General features: G+C 40.4%; 1 protein-coding gene across 6 annotated transcripts in view; it reads left to right on the forward strand.

Annotated features, from left to right (window-relative positions):
* CHD2 (chromodomain helicase DNA binding protein 2) overlaps positions 1 to 18,726 on the forward strand; it is a 73,493-nt gene that overhangs the window by 7,291 nt on the left and 47,476 nt on the right. For 3 of the 6 annotated variants that reach the window (XM_065076627.1, XM_065076626.1, XM_065076629.1), the window contains exons 4-5: positions 2,128 to 2,185; positions 11,180 to 11,314. In XM_065076627.1, coding sequence (XP_064932699.1) covers positions 11,253 to 11,314 — 62 coding nt within the window. In that variant the 5' untranslated portion in view covers positions 2,128 to 2,185; positions 11,180 to 11,252. Of the gene's footprint in view, positions 1 to 2,127; positions 2,186 to 10,313; positions 10,850 to 11,179; positions 11,315 to 18,726 lie in introns of those variants that run through there. The other 3 variants (XM_005504125.3, XM_013367509.3, XM_065076630.1) reach the window with 3 other exon arrangements.

An 18,726-nucleotide genomic window follows, 5' to 3' on the forward strand; every position in this document is an offset into this window, starting at 1 on the left:
GTGAAGGAGTCAAGGACCTATGATGCAAGGCATGTTTTTTGTAGCATAGGCTGTGCTGTTCTCATCTCATTCTATAGTTTATTCTATAGACATCTCATTCTATAGTTTAAAAAAAAAAAATATAAGCCACAACTGTAAGAGTACCTAAGGAAAAAAAAACGTAAATCCATGTGTTTACTTTTAAAATGGGCATTTTTTTTTTAAATCATGTGGGCTACAGCAATTACTGTGAGTAGTCTGATTAGAAGATTTTTTAGCTTGACACCTGTTAAATGAATTGAATGTTAAATAGGAAATACAAGTGTTAATCTGAAAGGCTAACTTTTCTCAGCTGAAACTTGTATTTACTAGCTTTACAGTTCATGGCTTTTGGCGTAAGCCTTCAGTTTTTGTGATGCGTTCTGTGTTTTGGGAGAAAATGTCTTTCGTATACTAAAATTTGAAAACTCAAAATATAGTGGTATATTTTAAAAAGGTAGAAAAATTATCCCTGGTGTGATCGTGTGAATGAAGTGTAATACGTTATTAACATCTTGGTGCTGTTTTTACAAAACTCTTTGGTTCATCCATTCACTTCAGAGTATAGAAGTCTTACTACTAGTATGTGACACCACCCTGACATAGGTTAGATTCCTTTTGCAAAATTTTGCTGAAGTCAAAACAGCACATTCTGGTTGAGTCTGCAGTTTTTCAGTAGAGGAAGCTGTTCCTCTGTGGTTATACAAAGCCATATTAAATATCCACATTAAAGTTTTTGTGAAATTACCATAACTGGATGCTAACTCTAGAATTAAAGAAAACAGGAACCAACTTGAATGCAGATGATGTTTAACTGTGCTGTAAATTACTAAAAAACACAGAGAGCTATAAGCTGAGAATCTTTCCATCATTAACTTTAGTCTTTGAAATCATAGTTTCCATGTGGCTTTTTTTTTTTTTTGAGAAGTGAAATGGTACATATAGGACAGAAGGAGATGTAAAGGGCATGAGTAAACCTCTTTGCCTAGTTCATGTCTTACACTTTGCGTGACTGGTAGATGCCTCTTTGATCATCAAGTCCAGCACCCACGTTGCATTTCTTCTACGGAGTGCCTGCCCACCATTTTGGACTTCAGTTTTGTGCTTCCATGTAATAGCAGCTGTTGGATCACATTTTAAATGCATATTTTCAACCTCTAAATTTCATGTTCATTTGGATATTCTGCATGATTGTGCCAGTTTACTACTATAATATTTTTTATCTTTCCCATTTCTAAAGTGATCTTTTTCCATATTAGTCATTTCAAGTAGATTACATCAACAAAGAAATTAAAGTTCTGTTCATCACAGCTTGCTTTCTACACATCTGAGCAGTAGCTATCAGTTTGGAGAGGAGAATTTAGAAGATTGTAGATAGTTCTGCACAATATGATGTCACTGAATAGATTCATTAATTTGTACATATTTGAGGCCATATTCCGATAAGTACATTCTGAGGTTAGGTGAATAACTTGTATGCCTCATGATCCCAGATGACTTTATGCACTTGAAATGTAAAATTAAAAAAAACGGGGATTCATGACCTGTTTTAGGTCCTATTTTAATCTCACTGCATCTGCTTAAGGTGGTTTTGATTGAATGTTTATTGATGTAGATTGCCAATAAGCATTTTCAAATTTGGGCATTGCCCATATACCGGCAACTTTGAGATACAAAGCAGATAACTTCTTATGAAGTTATTAAATAATTTCACTGCATCTGATACCACCTCTTAGTAAAATGTATTTGAATTGCTGTTATGCGAAGGGCAGATCAGTTGCTTTCGGCATACTTCCTTTTGATGTCTGATCTTTTTCAACAATTTCAAGAAAGTTGTGGGGTTTTTTGTGTTGTTTCTCAAGGGATTTGCGTACAGGAACGGATCTGAGTTTGAGTGGTTTGCACAGGTTCTTGGATAACAGGTTGCCTAGAGATACTTAACATTTTTTATAAAGTGCTTTGTACTGTATGCTGTGTTTTGCTGGGAATTTTTTTGGTTTTGTTTTCATTTGAGGATAGGGCTTTTTTAATAGTCTTAGGCTAGTGCTCTAGTCTTTATTTTTCAATTTTCTTTTAATACAAGTGTTTAATATATAATTTTCCCTACAGATATGTTGAATTGATTTGCTCACTGTAAGCAAAATAACCTCTCTTGGTTGAAGCACTGGTAAGTTGCTATTCCTAATAACATTTACTCTTTAGCTTTAAAACAAACAAAAGTACTAGCACACATGGCTGTAATGTTTAATTGGGTGAAGTTTTTGGCTGAGTACATCCTGAGGTTCTTTGAAGTGTGTCTGTGTGTGCATGTGTGTTTCTAGAAGAGCCAGTTAGAAGGGCACAGGAACATTCTTGCTGGGCTCTTGGGAAATGAAGCTGTACTTGGATAGTACTGTGAACCTGTCTTGCTGGAGAACAGCTTTTGTATCTAAGTGTAGTTCTTTGGTCTTCTGCTTCTGTGATTTGAGTCCATATATTGTTGAGAACTATTAAATCATAGACTTGCTTGTTCAAAAGGGCTTGGTCTACAATTGTCTGTCTCTACAGATAATTACTACACATAATTTGGATAACAAATTGTGTGGACAGTATCATGGCAGGAAGAACTTGTTTTACAACCAATTCATGTTGTCCTTTTGTGCCTCTTGTCAGGATCAGTGAGGGTCTTTGAGCAGGTAGTAACTGTCTTCTGTTCTATGATTGTTCTGTTTCTGTTCTTCATTCACAAAGCTCCAGCTCTGCAGGCAATGGCATGTAATGGTGATACAGTTTCCTGTATTAAATGCCTAGCTGGTAGACTTAATTTGGGAACCATTCCTCATATAGTCAAAATGCAAAATTGGCAGACTTGAGTAGAAAAATTCATTTGGTTCTGTGCTGGATGAATATGAGGATAAAATTTTATCCAGTTTCCTTTACTAAAAGAATTTGGTTTTGATGACCTTTTGTCTCTGGCACATTCCATGACTCTCTTGGGAGTTGTCTCTGGAAAGTCCGAAGTCCTTCTGATATCCTGTCTGCTTAACATTCAGATTCCTTACTTCTACATTTTTGATTAGGGATCCATTGCATTTTATGTACACGATTAACTCTTTTTTAGTGGGAAGCTCTATTCCTGTAGGTCTATACTTTGGAATAGATGCTCTAAGAGACAGTTTCTTGGAGACAGTTCTTTCAATATGACATGCTACTGGGTTGAGTAATGCCTGCCTTAGATTGCAGACAGCTTGAGAAAATGCTGTTCCAAGATGCAAATATTGCCTTGCATCAGTGGATAGATGATGATGACTGATTTTTACCTGTCCAGCGGTGATGTGTGTTTGCAGACACATGCAACTGCGCTCACCTTGTACAAACTGCCATCTAAGCAGCCTTCAGGTGGTAGAAAAATAGTTACTCCCAGTTTGTACTGCAAAGTTCCCATGCCTGCTTCTGATCTACTCATGATGTAGAGACCAATGTAGGTCTCTTTTGAAAGTAAAAAGGAGTGTGTGAGGGTAAGGTGCAAACCTCACCAGGCTGTGTTATTGTAGCCTTGTGCTCCCTTTTGGTATGTTTCATTTTGAACCAATTTTTCAGTCCTGAGGCAAAAAAGCAAAATTTATGAACTTTGAGGAATTCAGTTCTTATTGTGTGTTCATGTGCTCAGTTTTGATGATCTTTGATTAGTGCTATATCGCTTCTAATGCTGTGTTCTGTAAATTTTACTACTTTGTTCTTTCAGAAGTCTTAAATTACTTTTCACGTTACAGATGTGTAAACCAGCCTATTTCTTGCTATGTTAGGAGGAAATGTTACTCCTTTCAGCTGTTCCTCAGAACTTCCTATGCTGTCCACTGTTACCTTTTTTCCCCAGTCACTTGCTATAATCTCTAAACATGTGACCCATGTTCCATTTTTATATTATTTTTTATCTGTTTCTACATCTTTGTGTTTTTTCTTTTCTCTCCTGGGTTTTTAAGTTAGCCGTTGTTGGATCTGGTTTCTTGAGCAGGAATTTGACTTTTCGGTTACATACTAATTCTTCTGTCCTTCTCTGTTTTATAATCCTTATCTAAAGGAAGGGATGAATATGAAACTCTTTGACTGAAAAAGAGGTGCTGTCAAAAGAAGTTGCCTCGAAATATGTTTTTAAAAACATCCAAATGTATGGATCTTGAAAGATGTAATGTTACCCTCTCTGGTTAACATAGATAACGTTTAGTTGAAGCACTGATTTTTATTTATTTATTTTTAATAGAAGGGAGGAAATACTTGAAAACACCAGGAACTTTATGGAAGTTGGCATACTTTGCGTTAATGCAATAAATTTATTATTTAAAAGTAATACCCACAACAGAGTGCATCTGTGAATAAAGTCAGATCTTACCTGAAATTAATCTATGAGAAACCTGGTAAACAGCATTTCTTGGATAAAAATACCTGATCATACGTGACTTAGGCTTTTACTGCTGTGCTTACTGCATATCTGATAGTAGTGAAAGTGTATTTAGGACTGCCCAGGGAACTTAGATACGTTTAAAAATTAGATAAAACATCATTATGAACTTTAGATTTCAATGAAGGGCACGTGTGCTTTTCCCTCTAGTGTAAAAGTTACCAGAAGCATGTCTTTGAGAATAAAATCTTGCTTTAATGAACTTTGAAGTGTAGAACTTCAGATCTGCTTTGCTCAGAACCTCATTCGGTCCATGCTTCCCTCCAACAGAGGGAGCTGAAAATTCCTTAGCCTTGCAGTTATATGTCACCTTCAAGTTTCAGCCTCAGAGTGTGAGAGATTTCACTCTGGAAAACTTTGTAAATGTCTTGGTGGCTCACACAGTCTCATACTGAAAAACTGCAAGGTTTCAGTAGACATGAAATTGCTCAGGCCATGATTTTGGCCATGAGGGATGTCTTCTATTGCTGTGATCTAGTAATAGTGCAACAAGTAAGGAATTACAAAAAAAAAAAAACTGAAGAGAAAAACTTTGTAAACTCATGTTTCAAAACTGTTGCCTTAAGCCTTGGGGCGGGGTTGGGAATAGTTTGCCTCTGTTGATAGTGTCAATGTACTGCAAGAGCTTTGAAGGCAACTTAGAAAGTACTACATGATTATTCAGGTACCTCATTTATCATGACCAGAACACTGTGTTTGGAAACAATTACACTAAAAAGTGGATAATAATGTTTGCAAAACAGGATGATGCCTGACTGGTGGTATAGAAGGAATTAAGTACTCATGCTATCTAGTAAAAAAATGTGGGCTATTCAATAGCTACCTTAAGTGTAGGATCACTGCATATGTCTTGGTGGAGAAGGCGTATATTTTTGCAACATTATTGAAGCTTCTTAGCAAAAAGTGCCTTAATTCATAAGTAAACAAATGCTGTGAATTCTTAAAGCAAATGTAGATTTCACATGAAAAATAGTACAGATTGCTATTAATATTTTGGCCATTACTGTGGCATCTTTTTGATGTATGAATAACTTTTAGAACAAGGGCTGTTGTAGCACGTTCTTAATTATAATGTATAATCAGTTCTGTTTACTGTTAATTAATTTACAAGGTCAAGAGAAGAGTTAAAAATGAATGTGGTGGGGTTACTTGCAAAGTTTTTGGTACAACCAAATGTAGGTGAACCTAATAGGGAAACTTGCCCTTAAATTGCTTTTGGCAGATCTCATTAGTGTCCAAGGTGGAAAGCTAACTCAACTGAAAGGGGCCTTTCAAGGTTGACTAATATGTAACTAAATTATGTTTTTGAAAGATGGGTAAAGCTGATGCCAGTAATTAAATTTACTTATGTTTCTTACGATAACTATAAAAAATATTTTAAAGGTCTTATTTATAGGGTTTCCACTGCACTCATGTTAGTACTTCTGGATATTTGATAGTGACAATAATGGAAAACTTTGTGGTGTTTTATTTTTCATATTTTGGTACCTCAGTCAAGGCATTAGCATTAAAAAATACAAGAAGTTTTAATTTTTCTTCAAATGCCCAAATGGATTTGAAATTAGGATACTATACCAATAAGGATTGGGGAGGGAAAAAAAACCCAAACCAACAAACCCACAAACAAATAAAATCCCCAAACTTTCTTCAGTTGAGTGTGGGGAAGAACATCTTGCAAAATATTCAATTCCTGTCTTAACTGAGGAGTTGAATGCTTGAAAAAAAGAATTTCTGCAAACTTCAGTGTTCAGTTTCTGGTTCTGAAAATGTGAAGATCCCGTAATTAAATACTACTACAGCTACACATGTTGCACAATGCAAAGCAAAGTGAATTTCTAGATCCTGCATTCCACTTCTATGTGCTGTACTTACCTGCCATTGTATTTAAGACAAGGAAGTCTATAGAGAAATGTAGAACAGGACATATGGGCAGTTGTCAAAGTCAGACTGAGGTTTGTTGCGCTGGTGCCATCGCTGTGTGCTTTGCTGTAGGTGGTGGTTTTGAAATGGGGATGGGGAACCTGGGATGTTGAGGCAGAGACCACTAGATGGCTCCACTGATTTTTGCTGTACTGTGGGTAATTTCTGCTTCACTTGTGAGAATCTGGCCAGGGTTATTGGGGAACAACAGTGGTGGAGTTGGCTTTTAGACTAAAATGAGGTTAGAGCTATACACATGCAGAATAAATTGATGTTAGAGTGTAGATACTCAAAACCATAAAGACATTTTAAAACTGTTTTTTGTATGTCAATCTCTTCTGCAGTTAGCTTTGGTTTAAAATGAAGTTCTTAACACATGCTAACTTCCCCTGCTCCATTTTTGCATGTTAGGAGAAGTAGTTTGTTTTGTTGTGGGTTTTGTTTTTTTTTTTAAATATATGAGCTTATTTTTCTTGGAAGAAAATATAAAGATGGGGACATTCACTTTTTATCTATCCATGTGGAAGTCATTTGATTAGTTTGGTTTGTCACTCACCTGTGGCCTTGGTTGCTGTTACATGAAGAGTCAAGTTGGAATATGGATCAGGAGTAGTATGGTTGCCTTGCTAAAGGCAACTAACATGACTTGTTACCATTTCATCTGACTTCTCACATGTCCTTTCCACCACTAACTAAACCAGTCACTCTGTTTGTTTCTAAGTGTGTGCTTGCTGTTGCACTGTATGTCTTTCATGAGCTGGAAAACTAGGTTAAGATGGTGCAATGTCTTGTCTCCAGTCACCATCTGAATATAGGAAACCAGTTTTCATGCCTGTTACATTGGTTTTGATGCATCTATGCCTTTGAAGAAAGGAGCATAGACAGTAGTTAAAAAAATGTAGCTTTATTATAATAAACTTGGTTTTGCACTAAGCAGTGTCAGCTCTAGTAGATGGGTCAGTCCAATAAAGATGGTTGCCAGAGCAAATTTGTCAGATTTCTCACTATTGGTTTCTTTACTGTTTTAACACTATGGAGAAATTTCAAATGGAATTTATGGAGCCTGAAAAGGTTCCTGAACTTCTAATAATTTCTCCTCTACTTCTTTATAGGTTTTGTTAACATTTATATTTTTGACTTTTGATTGATGATTTGACCTGGTTTGTTCATGGTAAAAGTAGATGTTCTGGAATGTGTAATACAGAATGAAGCATCAGTTATATGTTTAAACTATCTTCAAGGTACAGTAGTTGATTGTCTTAGTTTAAAGATATGATCTGTATTCCAACAGCATTTTTCTTTTAATTTTCCATAAAGAATCCAGTGAGATGAAGAGTGTCAAAAGGAGTCTACGAATGAGACACCAGGATGGCAGTTCCACTGTTGATTGAGAGGTTGAGGAAATGGACTAATGCATGAGTGCTGTGATGTGTCTGTCCAAGACATGGATGTTAAAACGTGGACTCTCGTGTTACTAAACCAGAGAAGATCTGGGTTGTGATCATCCTATCAAAATGGACTTTGCACTTGAATTAATCAGGGGATTGTATCAGTGTCTATCCAATGAGGGATCCGTTTGAGGACTGGGTGGCAAAATTTTGCTCTGGGGTTGTGTATGCATAACAGGCAGATTCATTTGGTAAGAGATCTGTTGCTACCCCTTTGTAGAAAAATGTAATGTTCTTTTAAGTGACTTAATAAACGGTTTTGGTTTCTTCCACACTTTGTCTTTGTCCTTTCTGGCTGAATATTTTTTCTATTGTGTTGATATTTAAGTGGGTTACATTTTTGGTTACTGTTAAAGTGAGAAATACTTTAGCTGCTAAGCACTAAAGGCAAGGTAAAATTTTGTGCTATATTTGATTTTAAATGTGGTTTTCATTTGCAAATTATCTTCACTTTACCATGACTTCGAATGAATTTTTATTTGCTGGTTTGTTCATTCAGGTGCTTAATATTAGGGTTTTTTCAGTACTTGGCCTATTGTCAGGGTACTTCTGCTGAACTTTCTGAAGTTATTTTCAGATGAAATTGATATCAGTTGAAGGCTGAGCAAATATGACAAGAAAGGAGTGCTTGAATGCTTCTTCAGTTGTATGTGGGTACAGAAACTTCTCAAGAGATGTCCTGGACAGCACACTTCCTAAGCACTCTATTCTGCCTTAAAATTGTTCTGTACATGTGTCCAGTCTATTTCACCACTATTTAACGTAGACTTGGCTGCATGATACTGTACTGTGTATTTGATGAGAAAAAATGGAGTTATTTTTGATATTGCTACAGATGTTATATTAACCTTTACAAATGAATTTTAAAATGGTTCTAATGTTCAAAAACCAATTTCCTTTCAAGTTCTTTGTGGATCAGATAGTTAAACTGTAGCCACCTTCCTGTCTATGTTTCACATGAAAATCATAGTTTTCTTTGTTCCATGCTGGAGGGCCAGGATGACAAACCTGATGCTGAGATAATCTGGGTATTTTGTTTTAAAACCAACAAAAACTGAACAAAACCCTGTTGCGTGTTTATTTGGCTTGCTCAGACTTCTTCGTAAATACCCATTTTTACCATGATGAATTGTTGGTACCTGTGTAGTCCAGCTATTTTGATGATGCGCGCTTGCTTGCTCAAGTTTGGTTTTGCCATTTGTTGTATGGTGGAGTTGGATCCTGGGACCAATCTAAAGGGATCTCCATTGAGATGGCTGGATTTCCATGGTGTTGCCCAAAATTGCTTGGAATGGTCTTGCATTTTGTTTTCTTATAGTTGAGGTGTAAGGGATCTTCTGTAAATAATTGGTAAAGTTGAATTCTCTAAAATAGACTGTGGCCACAGAGTGCATCTACTCCAGCTTCTTGGTGTGGAAGGTTGTTGGAGGTTGTTGGAGGATGTGAGTAGCAAGTGTGTGGAGCAGTTGATGAGGACTATCTTGGTTCTGCTGGTAGAAGCCGCTGTTCCCAGGCTGTTGGGATGCTGTGCCATGGATGTCCCCATAGGAGCCCAAACTCACCCATTACCTCCTTCCCCCCTGCAGTCCCCCAGGGTCTGATTCCACTGTCGTGTTGTGATGCTTATGAATGTGCAAGATGTCCTTGCGCTTTATAGGGGGTTGTTGCTTGTGGGAGGACAACTGGTAGTAGATGGAATACAAGAGGTTGGGGGATGCTTGGATCTCCTCCATGGTCTGTCTTCTCAGTACTAGGATGTTGTATTTGAGATGTCGCTTGATTTCCAGTTCTACAGCTTGGTTGTTGTGCAGCTTGTTGTGTTAAAATCTGTTAAGAAACATGAATGGGTTAAGAATGGGAATTCAAAATAACCCTTTTAGTGGTGTCAGACTCATTTTATGGTAGTGCCTTTGCAAAACTGATGAAAATGGTGCAGCTTTTGGATTTTTGGTTTTGGGGAGGACCAGTAGGGAGGCGCTGTCGAGCTGGTGGGGCTGGTCAGCAACACGGGGCTCTCCTCGGAGCGCCTGACGCTCTTCTCCCAAGCTTTAAGTGCCACTGTTGGGTGACGAATGGAGGAGCTATTGTCTGGGGATACTGCCACCAACCCCCAAAAAAGCTACCCCTTGGGTGGGGTGAGCCCCAAGGTGGGTTGGTGGTGGCTGCATGGCTGTCAGCTCCACTTCCATTCTTTCAAAATGGCTTTAACAGCACCACTTCCTGTCCAGGGAGGAAGTAATTTTAGCCCAGGCACTGAAATATTTAACAAATCTTTAAAACAAAAGGCACAAATTCCACTTCTTTCTGGTTTCAAAAGGGTGTCTGAGCCACATGGGGTTAAGGTGCCCCTTCAGCTGGGGTAGTTGGAAGAAGCCAGGGCTGTGGGGGGTAGCAGGCACCCTTTAGGTGGAGGCTATCTCTTTTTTTGGTAGAAATGAAGGGGTGGGTCTATGGTACATCACCTGAGTTGTGGGGTAAATGTAGAGAGTGTCAATCAAAGGCAGAGCTCAGAGCTGGGAAGGAGCTCTAGATGGCGGCTGTGCCTTAGAGAGAGCGCGCTCAGCTCCCTGCCTTCCCCAACACTTTACGCAACTTTCCCTAACTTTTGGGCAGCCTCAGGGGGCCCCCACAGCCCCTTGCCTCTCCTAGGCACCGATCGGGGGCCGAGCAGACCTTTTTCGGGCAGAAAAGCAGCTTTTGAGGGCTCCCTTTTCGTGCCTTGCTGGAAAGAAGAAGCCGTGGAGAGAGCCCAGGTCGTTGTTTTTCCAGCTTAGAAGCCATGGCGTACCTCCATTTTTGTGCGCTCTCCTAATGAGCTTTTTCCCCCGGACGTTTTTGGTACTAATTATCGCTTCTTCTGCTTTATCGACAACATATTTTTGGGATTAGAAGATATATTTTTTTTTTTTCATTCTCTGAAATTTGTATTTTATTGTTATAACGCTAAATATTTTGGATCTAATGTTTTTCCACTACCCGAAACTAATATCGACTTGGTCCTGGTGGCGGTGCATGGATCAGGTAGGTGAGCAATTAATAATAATAATTTTTAGATTTCTGCCGTTTTTAGCACTTTGATTTTTGACCGATTTGAGCCGTATTGAGATGACGCAATAAGATACAGAGATTATTTCCATTCAGTGTTACTTTGGGAAAGTTTGCAGGATGCTCCTCTACTGTGTTTATTCTCGGATTTTTCTTCTAAAATGACTATTTGTTTTAAATCTTCGTTTTGCCGTGTTGATCAGTGTTGTATATTGTTATAACAATATCATTGCAGCGTCAGGACTTTGTTCCTGATAATGAAAGCCCGTGAAATGAACTGGGACCTTACCTTTCTTTCAACTTTTGACAGTAAATACCTGGGCACAGGACTTCAAAGCACACAGGCACCCCCTGATCCCCTCTTAATATTTAAGAATAAAAAGATGATGAGAAATAAGGACAAAAGCCAAGGAGAGGAGGGTTCAGTCCACAGCAATGCATCGAGGTATGATCTATCAACTTACTTTTTTTTTTTTTGGTAAAACCTGTGAATACCCTGTTTACTTTGACAGCCTTGGGTTACTGTCGGTGCTTAATACAAAACATTTTACTGATTTTGCTTCCTTTTTAAGGAATGACCTTGAGATTGTTAGCATGCCACACCCTGATTTTTTTTTGGTAGCAATTTGTGAAAGTTGTGTTGTGACTTTAGGGCCCATGTCATAGTCAAAAGGTACTGTACCTTTATTCAGGGGAGCCCTTTCCTCTGTATTATGTTTTTCCAGCTTTTGAATTTCAATTTTTAGGTTTTTTGTGCTGTGAAAAATGACCTTGTCGGTTTAGCCATTGCTGCATTGCACCATTTTACATACAAGGCAAATTTTTCTTTGAAGAATCTCAGAAGTCTAAACTTTAACTGAGGGCCATACAGAAGCCTGGTGTAGTAGTAAATTATAGTAAATAGACACAAGAAAAAGTTACATGAATGAAAAAAAGCTCATTTTAAAATATAAACTGGAAAGTGTCTGTTTGTCTGATACCCCTTACTTCAAATTTTATTTGAGCTTGTAGAACTTTTATCCTGTTTAGGTATTTTAGAATATTTTTATACAATTTAACCAGACTTTCTCTTGCTGGTGATAGCATTTCGTGTCATAAAATACACACTGGGTCTGTTAACAAGATGCTCCAAATGCTTTGCTTGTTTGTTTAATGTATTTCTGCTCAGAGTGTTTTTAGTTACTTTTGTCAAGTGTTGAGATTCTTTACAGATTTTTAGAAGCTTAACCTTGATATGGGAAAAGTATGAAATACTGGAAACGTTTGTTTGCTAGGGATGCAGAAGTATAATTACTGAATTGCTCATTTTGTATTTAAAGGGTCGGCTTTTTCAAAAATTGGAAATGGAAACTATATGCATTTTTGTTTTCTGGTTTGTACACACACTTGATTTTTGCATTTTGTTAATTTTAATTGAATCGTGGCCTGTTTATTTTTCTCTGGTGTCGTCTTCAGGAATTTTTAACCAATGTGAATAAAAAAGAATTGTGAACTGTCTGTTGTATCACATGTGCTCTATGTGATGTTTGCAGGTGTTTGAATAGTATTCTTGATGCCAAATATTTAACCTGCCTTAAACACATGAACTTGAAATACTGTGGGAATATATATGATTAAATTACTGTAACCTTCTAGCATAAACTGGGATGGTATTCTGGATGTATTAAAATTACAGTCAAATTTTAAATCCTAAAATGGATATGGGTAAGTTTGTTTAATTTGAAATTATTATTAACTAAATTAGCCTCAGGGACTGTTGAGGCATTAAATATAGCACCTATACAGGGCTTTTATAATAATGCAGTTTAAAAACACATCAGATTTTCAAACTATGCTATCTTTATATTAGTGTAAACGCTGCACACAAAATATTGCTTTAGAAATTGATTTAAAAAATTACTATTCAGCTCAAGTCCTTGTGCTATTTTAAAAGTACGTATTATCAACAAGAGCAATAATAGGTCTAATTTGTTCAGGAAATCTAAATTAAGGTATTTTATCGACGTTATAAATATTACGCTAAATAGGAGATGAAATTGGAGACAACCAGCAGTACTTCCACAGAAAGACCTTTGGGGTTTTTGTCCTCAGGGGTATTACATTTGCATAGTGTCTCATGTGTGCTTTTGGTCTTTCCATTGAAAGGTTATTTACTGTAATTGATCAATTTACATGTAACACCTGTTGTGTGAGGTTTTCCTTTCTCCCCCTTCACAGTTTTTTGGTTTTTTTCCCTCAAAATAAACTTGCTGTGGGTAACATCCACTCACCTGAAGTGTGGGAACAATCGAGCGCAGGATATTTGTAAGTGAGCCCCGTCGAGCTGATTTCTGAGCTGTGAGTCAGCCGAATGTCGTAAAACGGGCTTTACTTCCTGAGGTTGACTTGAAGTTGTAGGGGAAATGATTTCTAGGAAGTAAAGCCACCACTTTGCTTTCCTGTAGCCCAGAAAGGTGCTGATGTCTGCACTTCATGTGCTGCTGCGCAGCTTTCTCCTCCCCAGGTGTGGGACCAGCTCGGCGTCCCTGGAAACACGTGAAGTCCTATCACAGAAACATGGAGACAGGTGGAAAAGGTGCATGTGGCCGGTGCCACTTACCTGGGCTGGAGAAGCAAAAATGCAAGAATAAAGGTGTTAAAGAAAAATACAATTCATATACAGCTCCTTAGTGTCCTGGCTGGGAAATTTGTTTGGAATTGACTCCTACCTTTCCAGGCCTAAGGGCATGCAAAGGTGTATGCTGAATAAACAAAAATACCTGAGAATGATCCCAAAATGCTTATTCTTAAGGAGGGAAATGGTGTTAACTCTTTACAGTTTGTAAGCTGAGGAGTGTACCTGGTGCCTTTCTGTAGATTGAACAGCAACACCTGCCCTTTGTATGTTGATGGTAAATCCTTCCACACTTGGAGCTGGTTGATTTCATGTGACTTTCTCCACCTGGGATAAAAGTTGGAGATGCTGCAGTTACTAATACCCACCACCTGCCTATCTGGGACTTGCATTCAATAACAACCAAACCCCTGGTGTGTTTTCTAGCATCCTCTTTGCTGCGTTTCTGAAAAGCAGGTGGTATGAGAGGGTCACATCCATGGTGCAACCCAAATGTGGACTTAAGTGGTGAGAGGCAGGCTGGGGTCCCCCTGGGGTCCCCCAGTGAGTTTTGTAGGGGATGGCAAGTAACACATGGTGGATACGTTGTTCCTCTTGTTTCCCTGGCCTGCAACTGTTGTTTTTGCACCTCTCTTAGTACCCTGGTAGGGAAATGGTTTCTGCTACAGAAGCTGCAGGGCTGGACAAGCCTTTGCATCTGTATCCAGCTCTTGGTTCCTCTGGTACTAAAACATTATTTTTGTGGGGAGGAAAGAAAGGGGGTTTCAGGGGGTTAGATCTCAGAGCCGGCAGTGTGGGATCTGAAATGGCGTTGTTGCTCGGTGCCCCCTCACAGAGGCAGAGCGCTCCGCAGCGTGCGCCGCAGCCCTGGTGGAGCAGAACACCCTCGCTTTACGTGGCAGCCATTTTATGAAGATGTAGTTACATACGAAAGAGGATTTGCAGGGAGGGGAGCAGGGAAACGAAGGTGTTAAACACAATCTGCCCTCCCTGGCTGCTGATAAAAGCAAGGGACATCCCTTTCTTGTTTCGGCAGCGCTCGGGAAGCCCCGATTCCCCGCAAAACGCGAAGGGAAAGCCGCCGCGGCTGGCATTTTGGTGCGGGTCCAGTTCAGTCACAAAATGGCTGTTCCTTTGTGCCGCAGAGCTGACAGGCATACTGCATTGCACTGGGTGTACGCTGGGAACAGCAGGAAGTTGCTGGTGGGGAGTTCAAAGGCCACCTTGTGCGGCTGGAGCCGGGCATTGGCTGCGCCGGGCGGGGACGGGCGGGGGCAGAGCTGCGCATGCGCGGAGCGGAGCGGCGGCCGCGGGCAGCGCCTCCCAGCGCGGGGGCCCGGGCGCTGCGGGGCCGGCTGGGCTGGGCCGGACCGGGGCAGCGCGGCCGCCTTCCCCCGCTTCCTCACATCTGGCGGGCGCGGGCTTTTATTTTATCCCTATTATTGTTAATAGCTCAGGCTATTTTGAGAAGCAAGTTACTTGAAAAGGAGCAGGGCTATTTTTGGTGTGTTTTTTTTTTTTTTTAATTTTATTTTTTCTTTTAACTTTGAAAAGAACTGCAGAATATTGTAATATTCCTGGAACATCTGGCCTTTTTTTTTTTTTTAATAGCATTATGTCTTTCAGCATCCTTAAACCACTACACCCCTTGCCTTCAACGTGCGTTTTGCAACTGGTTTTCTTTGACCTGAGTGGAAACATTAAACATATTTATTAGAATGCCTCTATGGTTTCCAGCTTTTCATCCAGGCTGATGGGTTATTTTTTAGCTGTTGCGGCCATCTTGTATGTACCGAGTCTTTCAGTTTCATTTGCGCTGCCGAATTCTTTAACGTGGATTTTTCTTTTCGCTCCTTTTTAAACGAACCCTTGATGGAACTGTCCGGAGGGTTTTTTGAAAAGGGAAAACGCTCCATCAGTTCGGAACACAAAAGGAATAATGTGCAAGGAATTCACATGCATAATGATGTAATCTGTGCGCAGCACAAAGGAGATTGTTCTTGTTTTGCTTTGTTACTTCTGTTTCACATTACCCTCTCGAAGGAAATGTCTCATCTAATTACGAATGCAGGGTTCTGAGGCTTTCAACTTCTCTGTTTCCTGTCTCCTGATTGCTGCCAGGAGTGGAGACAATATACAGTGCTATAAAAAAACCCACTATGTTTAGCTGAAATTGAATCTCTTCTTGATTATTCTTGTTCGTTAAACATCTTAAACCAATTAATGGGATTTTACATGTTCTCTAAATGCATGACCGTTTTGCTGAATAAAAACGGACTAAAGAGATCACCTGGGTGACTGGGTAACCCCGCCAAGACGCTGCTGGGCACAGCGGGTGTTGCTGCACGGGTGTTGCTGCACGGGTGTTGCTGCACGGGTGTTGCTGCACGGGTGTGCGCACAGGCTCCCGCGGCTCTGCCTGAGCTCCTTGGTGCCTGCAGCCAACAGAAGCTGCTGTGGTTGAGATGGCAGATTAGAGCCTGTTCCGCTTTCGCTTGGGTTGATGTTTCACCTGCTGTACTCGAGGGCAGCAGTTGCCCTTATCTACACCTTCCCCCATTTCCTAGATGAGCTGAAGTCAAAGTCTCCCACGGCTTGGGGGAAAATAACATGGTGTGCCACAGGGTCGCTTCTGAGAACATGAGATCTCACCTGTGTGTGTCTTGGGAGCAGCGTGGCTGGCCGCACGTGGGCTACAATAACATATTTTGCAGTAAAACAAACGATTCTGCTCTTAGCTTCATGTTAAACCTTTGAGGGGGCTCAGAGGAAGGGCCAGGAAGGCAGTGATGTTTAATTTTAATCTCTTCAACTTGATACAGGGAGAAACCAGTCTTTGTTTTCATGTTTCAGCCCTTGTTTTATAAAGCTGTTCACGCAATTAGCAGGTTACTGAGTTGCTAAGCCTGTCTCTGAGGAATTTTTATACCGGCATGTCTCTTTATTCAGGCTTATCACAGCCAGTTTTAAGGAGCAGATGAGGATGCCAGTGCCAGATGCAGTGAGATCAGCGCTGTGGTTAAGTACCTGGGACTGTGAGCAGGCGTGTAGGGATGGAACTGAAGCTTCTGGTACCATGGCCTTGCTTCTTTGGAACTTGAAACAGCTACAGAAAACCTACTTTGGGTGGATTTGACAGCTTATGCTGAAGTTGCATCTCCTGACATACAACCTGGAGGTGTCTATATCCACTGTATCTCCTTTCGTGTTGCAGACAACAGTTCCAGCAGGAATTGCAACGTTGAATTAGGCTGTTAAGTTTGCCCCCAGCTGCAATCCAGCTCAGAAAGATGGTGATGATGGAGAAAGGCTGTTCTGCGTTCTCTCTTCTCTCCTTCAAGGAAAATAAATACAAACAGAACAGCACTGGGGGAGGGGAAGGCCTGGATTACCCTAATTAGATAAAAGCAGCCTTCTAGCAAAGGCTGTAGTGTTCTACTGATATGGTGTCTAGCACAAATTTTTCTGGTGTATTTTTATTAAAAGATGTGTGCTAAAATGCTTTTTGAAGATGTTCTTTCAACAGGTGGTGGTGCGCTCGTAAAGTCTGCCTTTATATCCTGTAAAGTATCCTTGAAATGAAAGCAAAAAAAAGACTAGATGATAAAAATCACATCTAGTGACTTGCAGTGAAGTCTGTCGTGCTCTTAATGCCTCATCTTCTGGGAATAGGGAGCGTCTTTTGGGTATAATCAGAAGCAAAATGTGGACGAGTCTTTCCAAATATGCAGCAGCTCTTACTACATCGCTGCTTGTGCAGCACCGTTGCTAAATTATAATTTTCAATATACAAATGGCTTTATATTTACCTGTGGGCTGAGGTAATGAATGCTGTGTTTTTCTGGCCTTGACTTCCAAGGTTAAAACAATAAAAGCTTTGAAACAGTGATCTCAGATTCCCTTCTGGTATTGTGCTGGTAACGCTCGCGTGGCCTTTCGCCTTGGCAGGGCTTCTGTGCAGCGTGTTTGCCAAGCTCCGGCTGCTTCCCAGGCAGATGCTGAACACTTCATGGCTCATGAGCCTTTACCCTGGTATGAACAAGTGTGTTGCAATGTCAAGAATCCACTGACTCCAGAACAACTGGCTCCTTAGGAAAAAATTGTGTTGTAACTATTTTCTTGCCAGTTTTATTGCTAGGTATGGATGACTTAATAGAATTGCTAATGTATTAATTACAGGAGTAGTCTGCATTTCTTTCATGGGGAGGAACCTCTGTTCTTAACAAGAGTTGTCACTAGTTGAGAGCTCTGAATGCCATGTGCTGTCTGTAAAACGGAGGCTTAATGATGAGCCTTAAATCTCTCGGTTAAAAACAGCTTTTAACAGTCACTTGGAATAAAGCCCTCAGGCCAGGTCAGGCTTCCCTCTTCTCAACTGCAGGTCAGCTGGAACCAGAAAGGAATTTGTGTACTTTCATGTTCTTGTTAATGATTTTGCGTCCATAATTTCCATATTGCTGCATTTCTTTAATCTGTTAGGTCTTAAAGGAAGTTTGCAAATGATAAGGGAGAAAAAACAACCACCCTTTCAGTACAAATTTAAACCAAAATTGCTGGTGTGTACTCCAGTCCCCGCCCCCATGCATCTATACACCCTTTACAGAAAGTGGGATGCTGCCTTTGTGCTGCACTGAGCTGTGGCCTGGCTGTCCCCTGCTGTGACAAAGCCGGAGTGGCAGAGGGACAGGGCGAGTTAACCCCTGCCACCCCCTCAGGCTCCTTCACCGCGGGGTGCGAGGGGGTTCTTGGGGTGCGAGGGGGTGCTGGGCAGTGGGCGCTGGCAGGAGCCACCCGGGTCCCCTCACGGGTGGGGGATGTGAAGCCCCAAAACCTCCCTGCCCTCCCGGGGAGAACAGGCCCTTCTCAAAGCCTGAGAACCTCACTTGTCCTTCCCTTTCTGTGCAGGGAAGGGGAAGGATGTTGCCTTTGGAGATTCTCAATGGTGCTCCTCAATCAAGCGGACAGGTTTTGACTCCTTTTGTCCCTCTGCTGGTTTTCTTTTGTTTTTTCTTTCTTTTCCCACTAAACATCCCAAGCATTTTCAGCCTCTGGCTCAAAGATCAGAGAGCAAGAGAGCCAGCTCTCCCAATCATGAATGAACTGCTGGTTTTGCTTGCTTATGCAAGCGTAATGTGGTGTCTTTGTAGTGCAGAAAGAATAAAAACCAACTCTTTTGGAAAAGACTCGTCATTCAAGATAGCCTTACAGAGAGCTGCAGTAAGGGATATTATTTAGCTCACTGT

This window comes from Columba livia, chromosome 11 (assembly GCF_036013475.1).
Source record: "Columba livia isolate bColLiv1 breed racing homer chromosome 11, bColLiv1.pat.W.v2, whole genome shotgun sequence".
Classification (NCBI taxonomy): Eukaryota; Metazoa; Chordata; class Aves; order Columbiformes; family Columbidae; genus Columba; species Columba livia.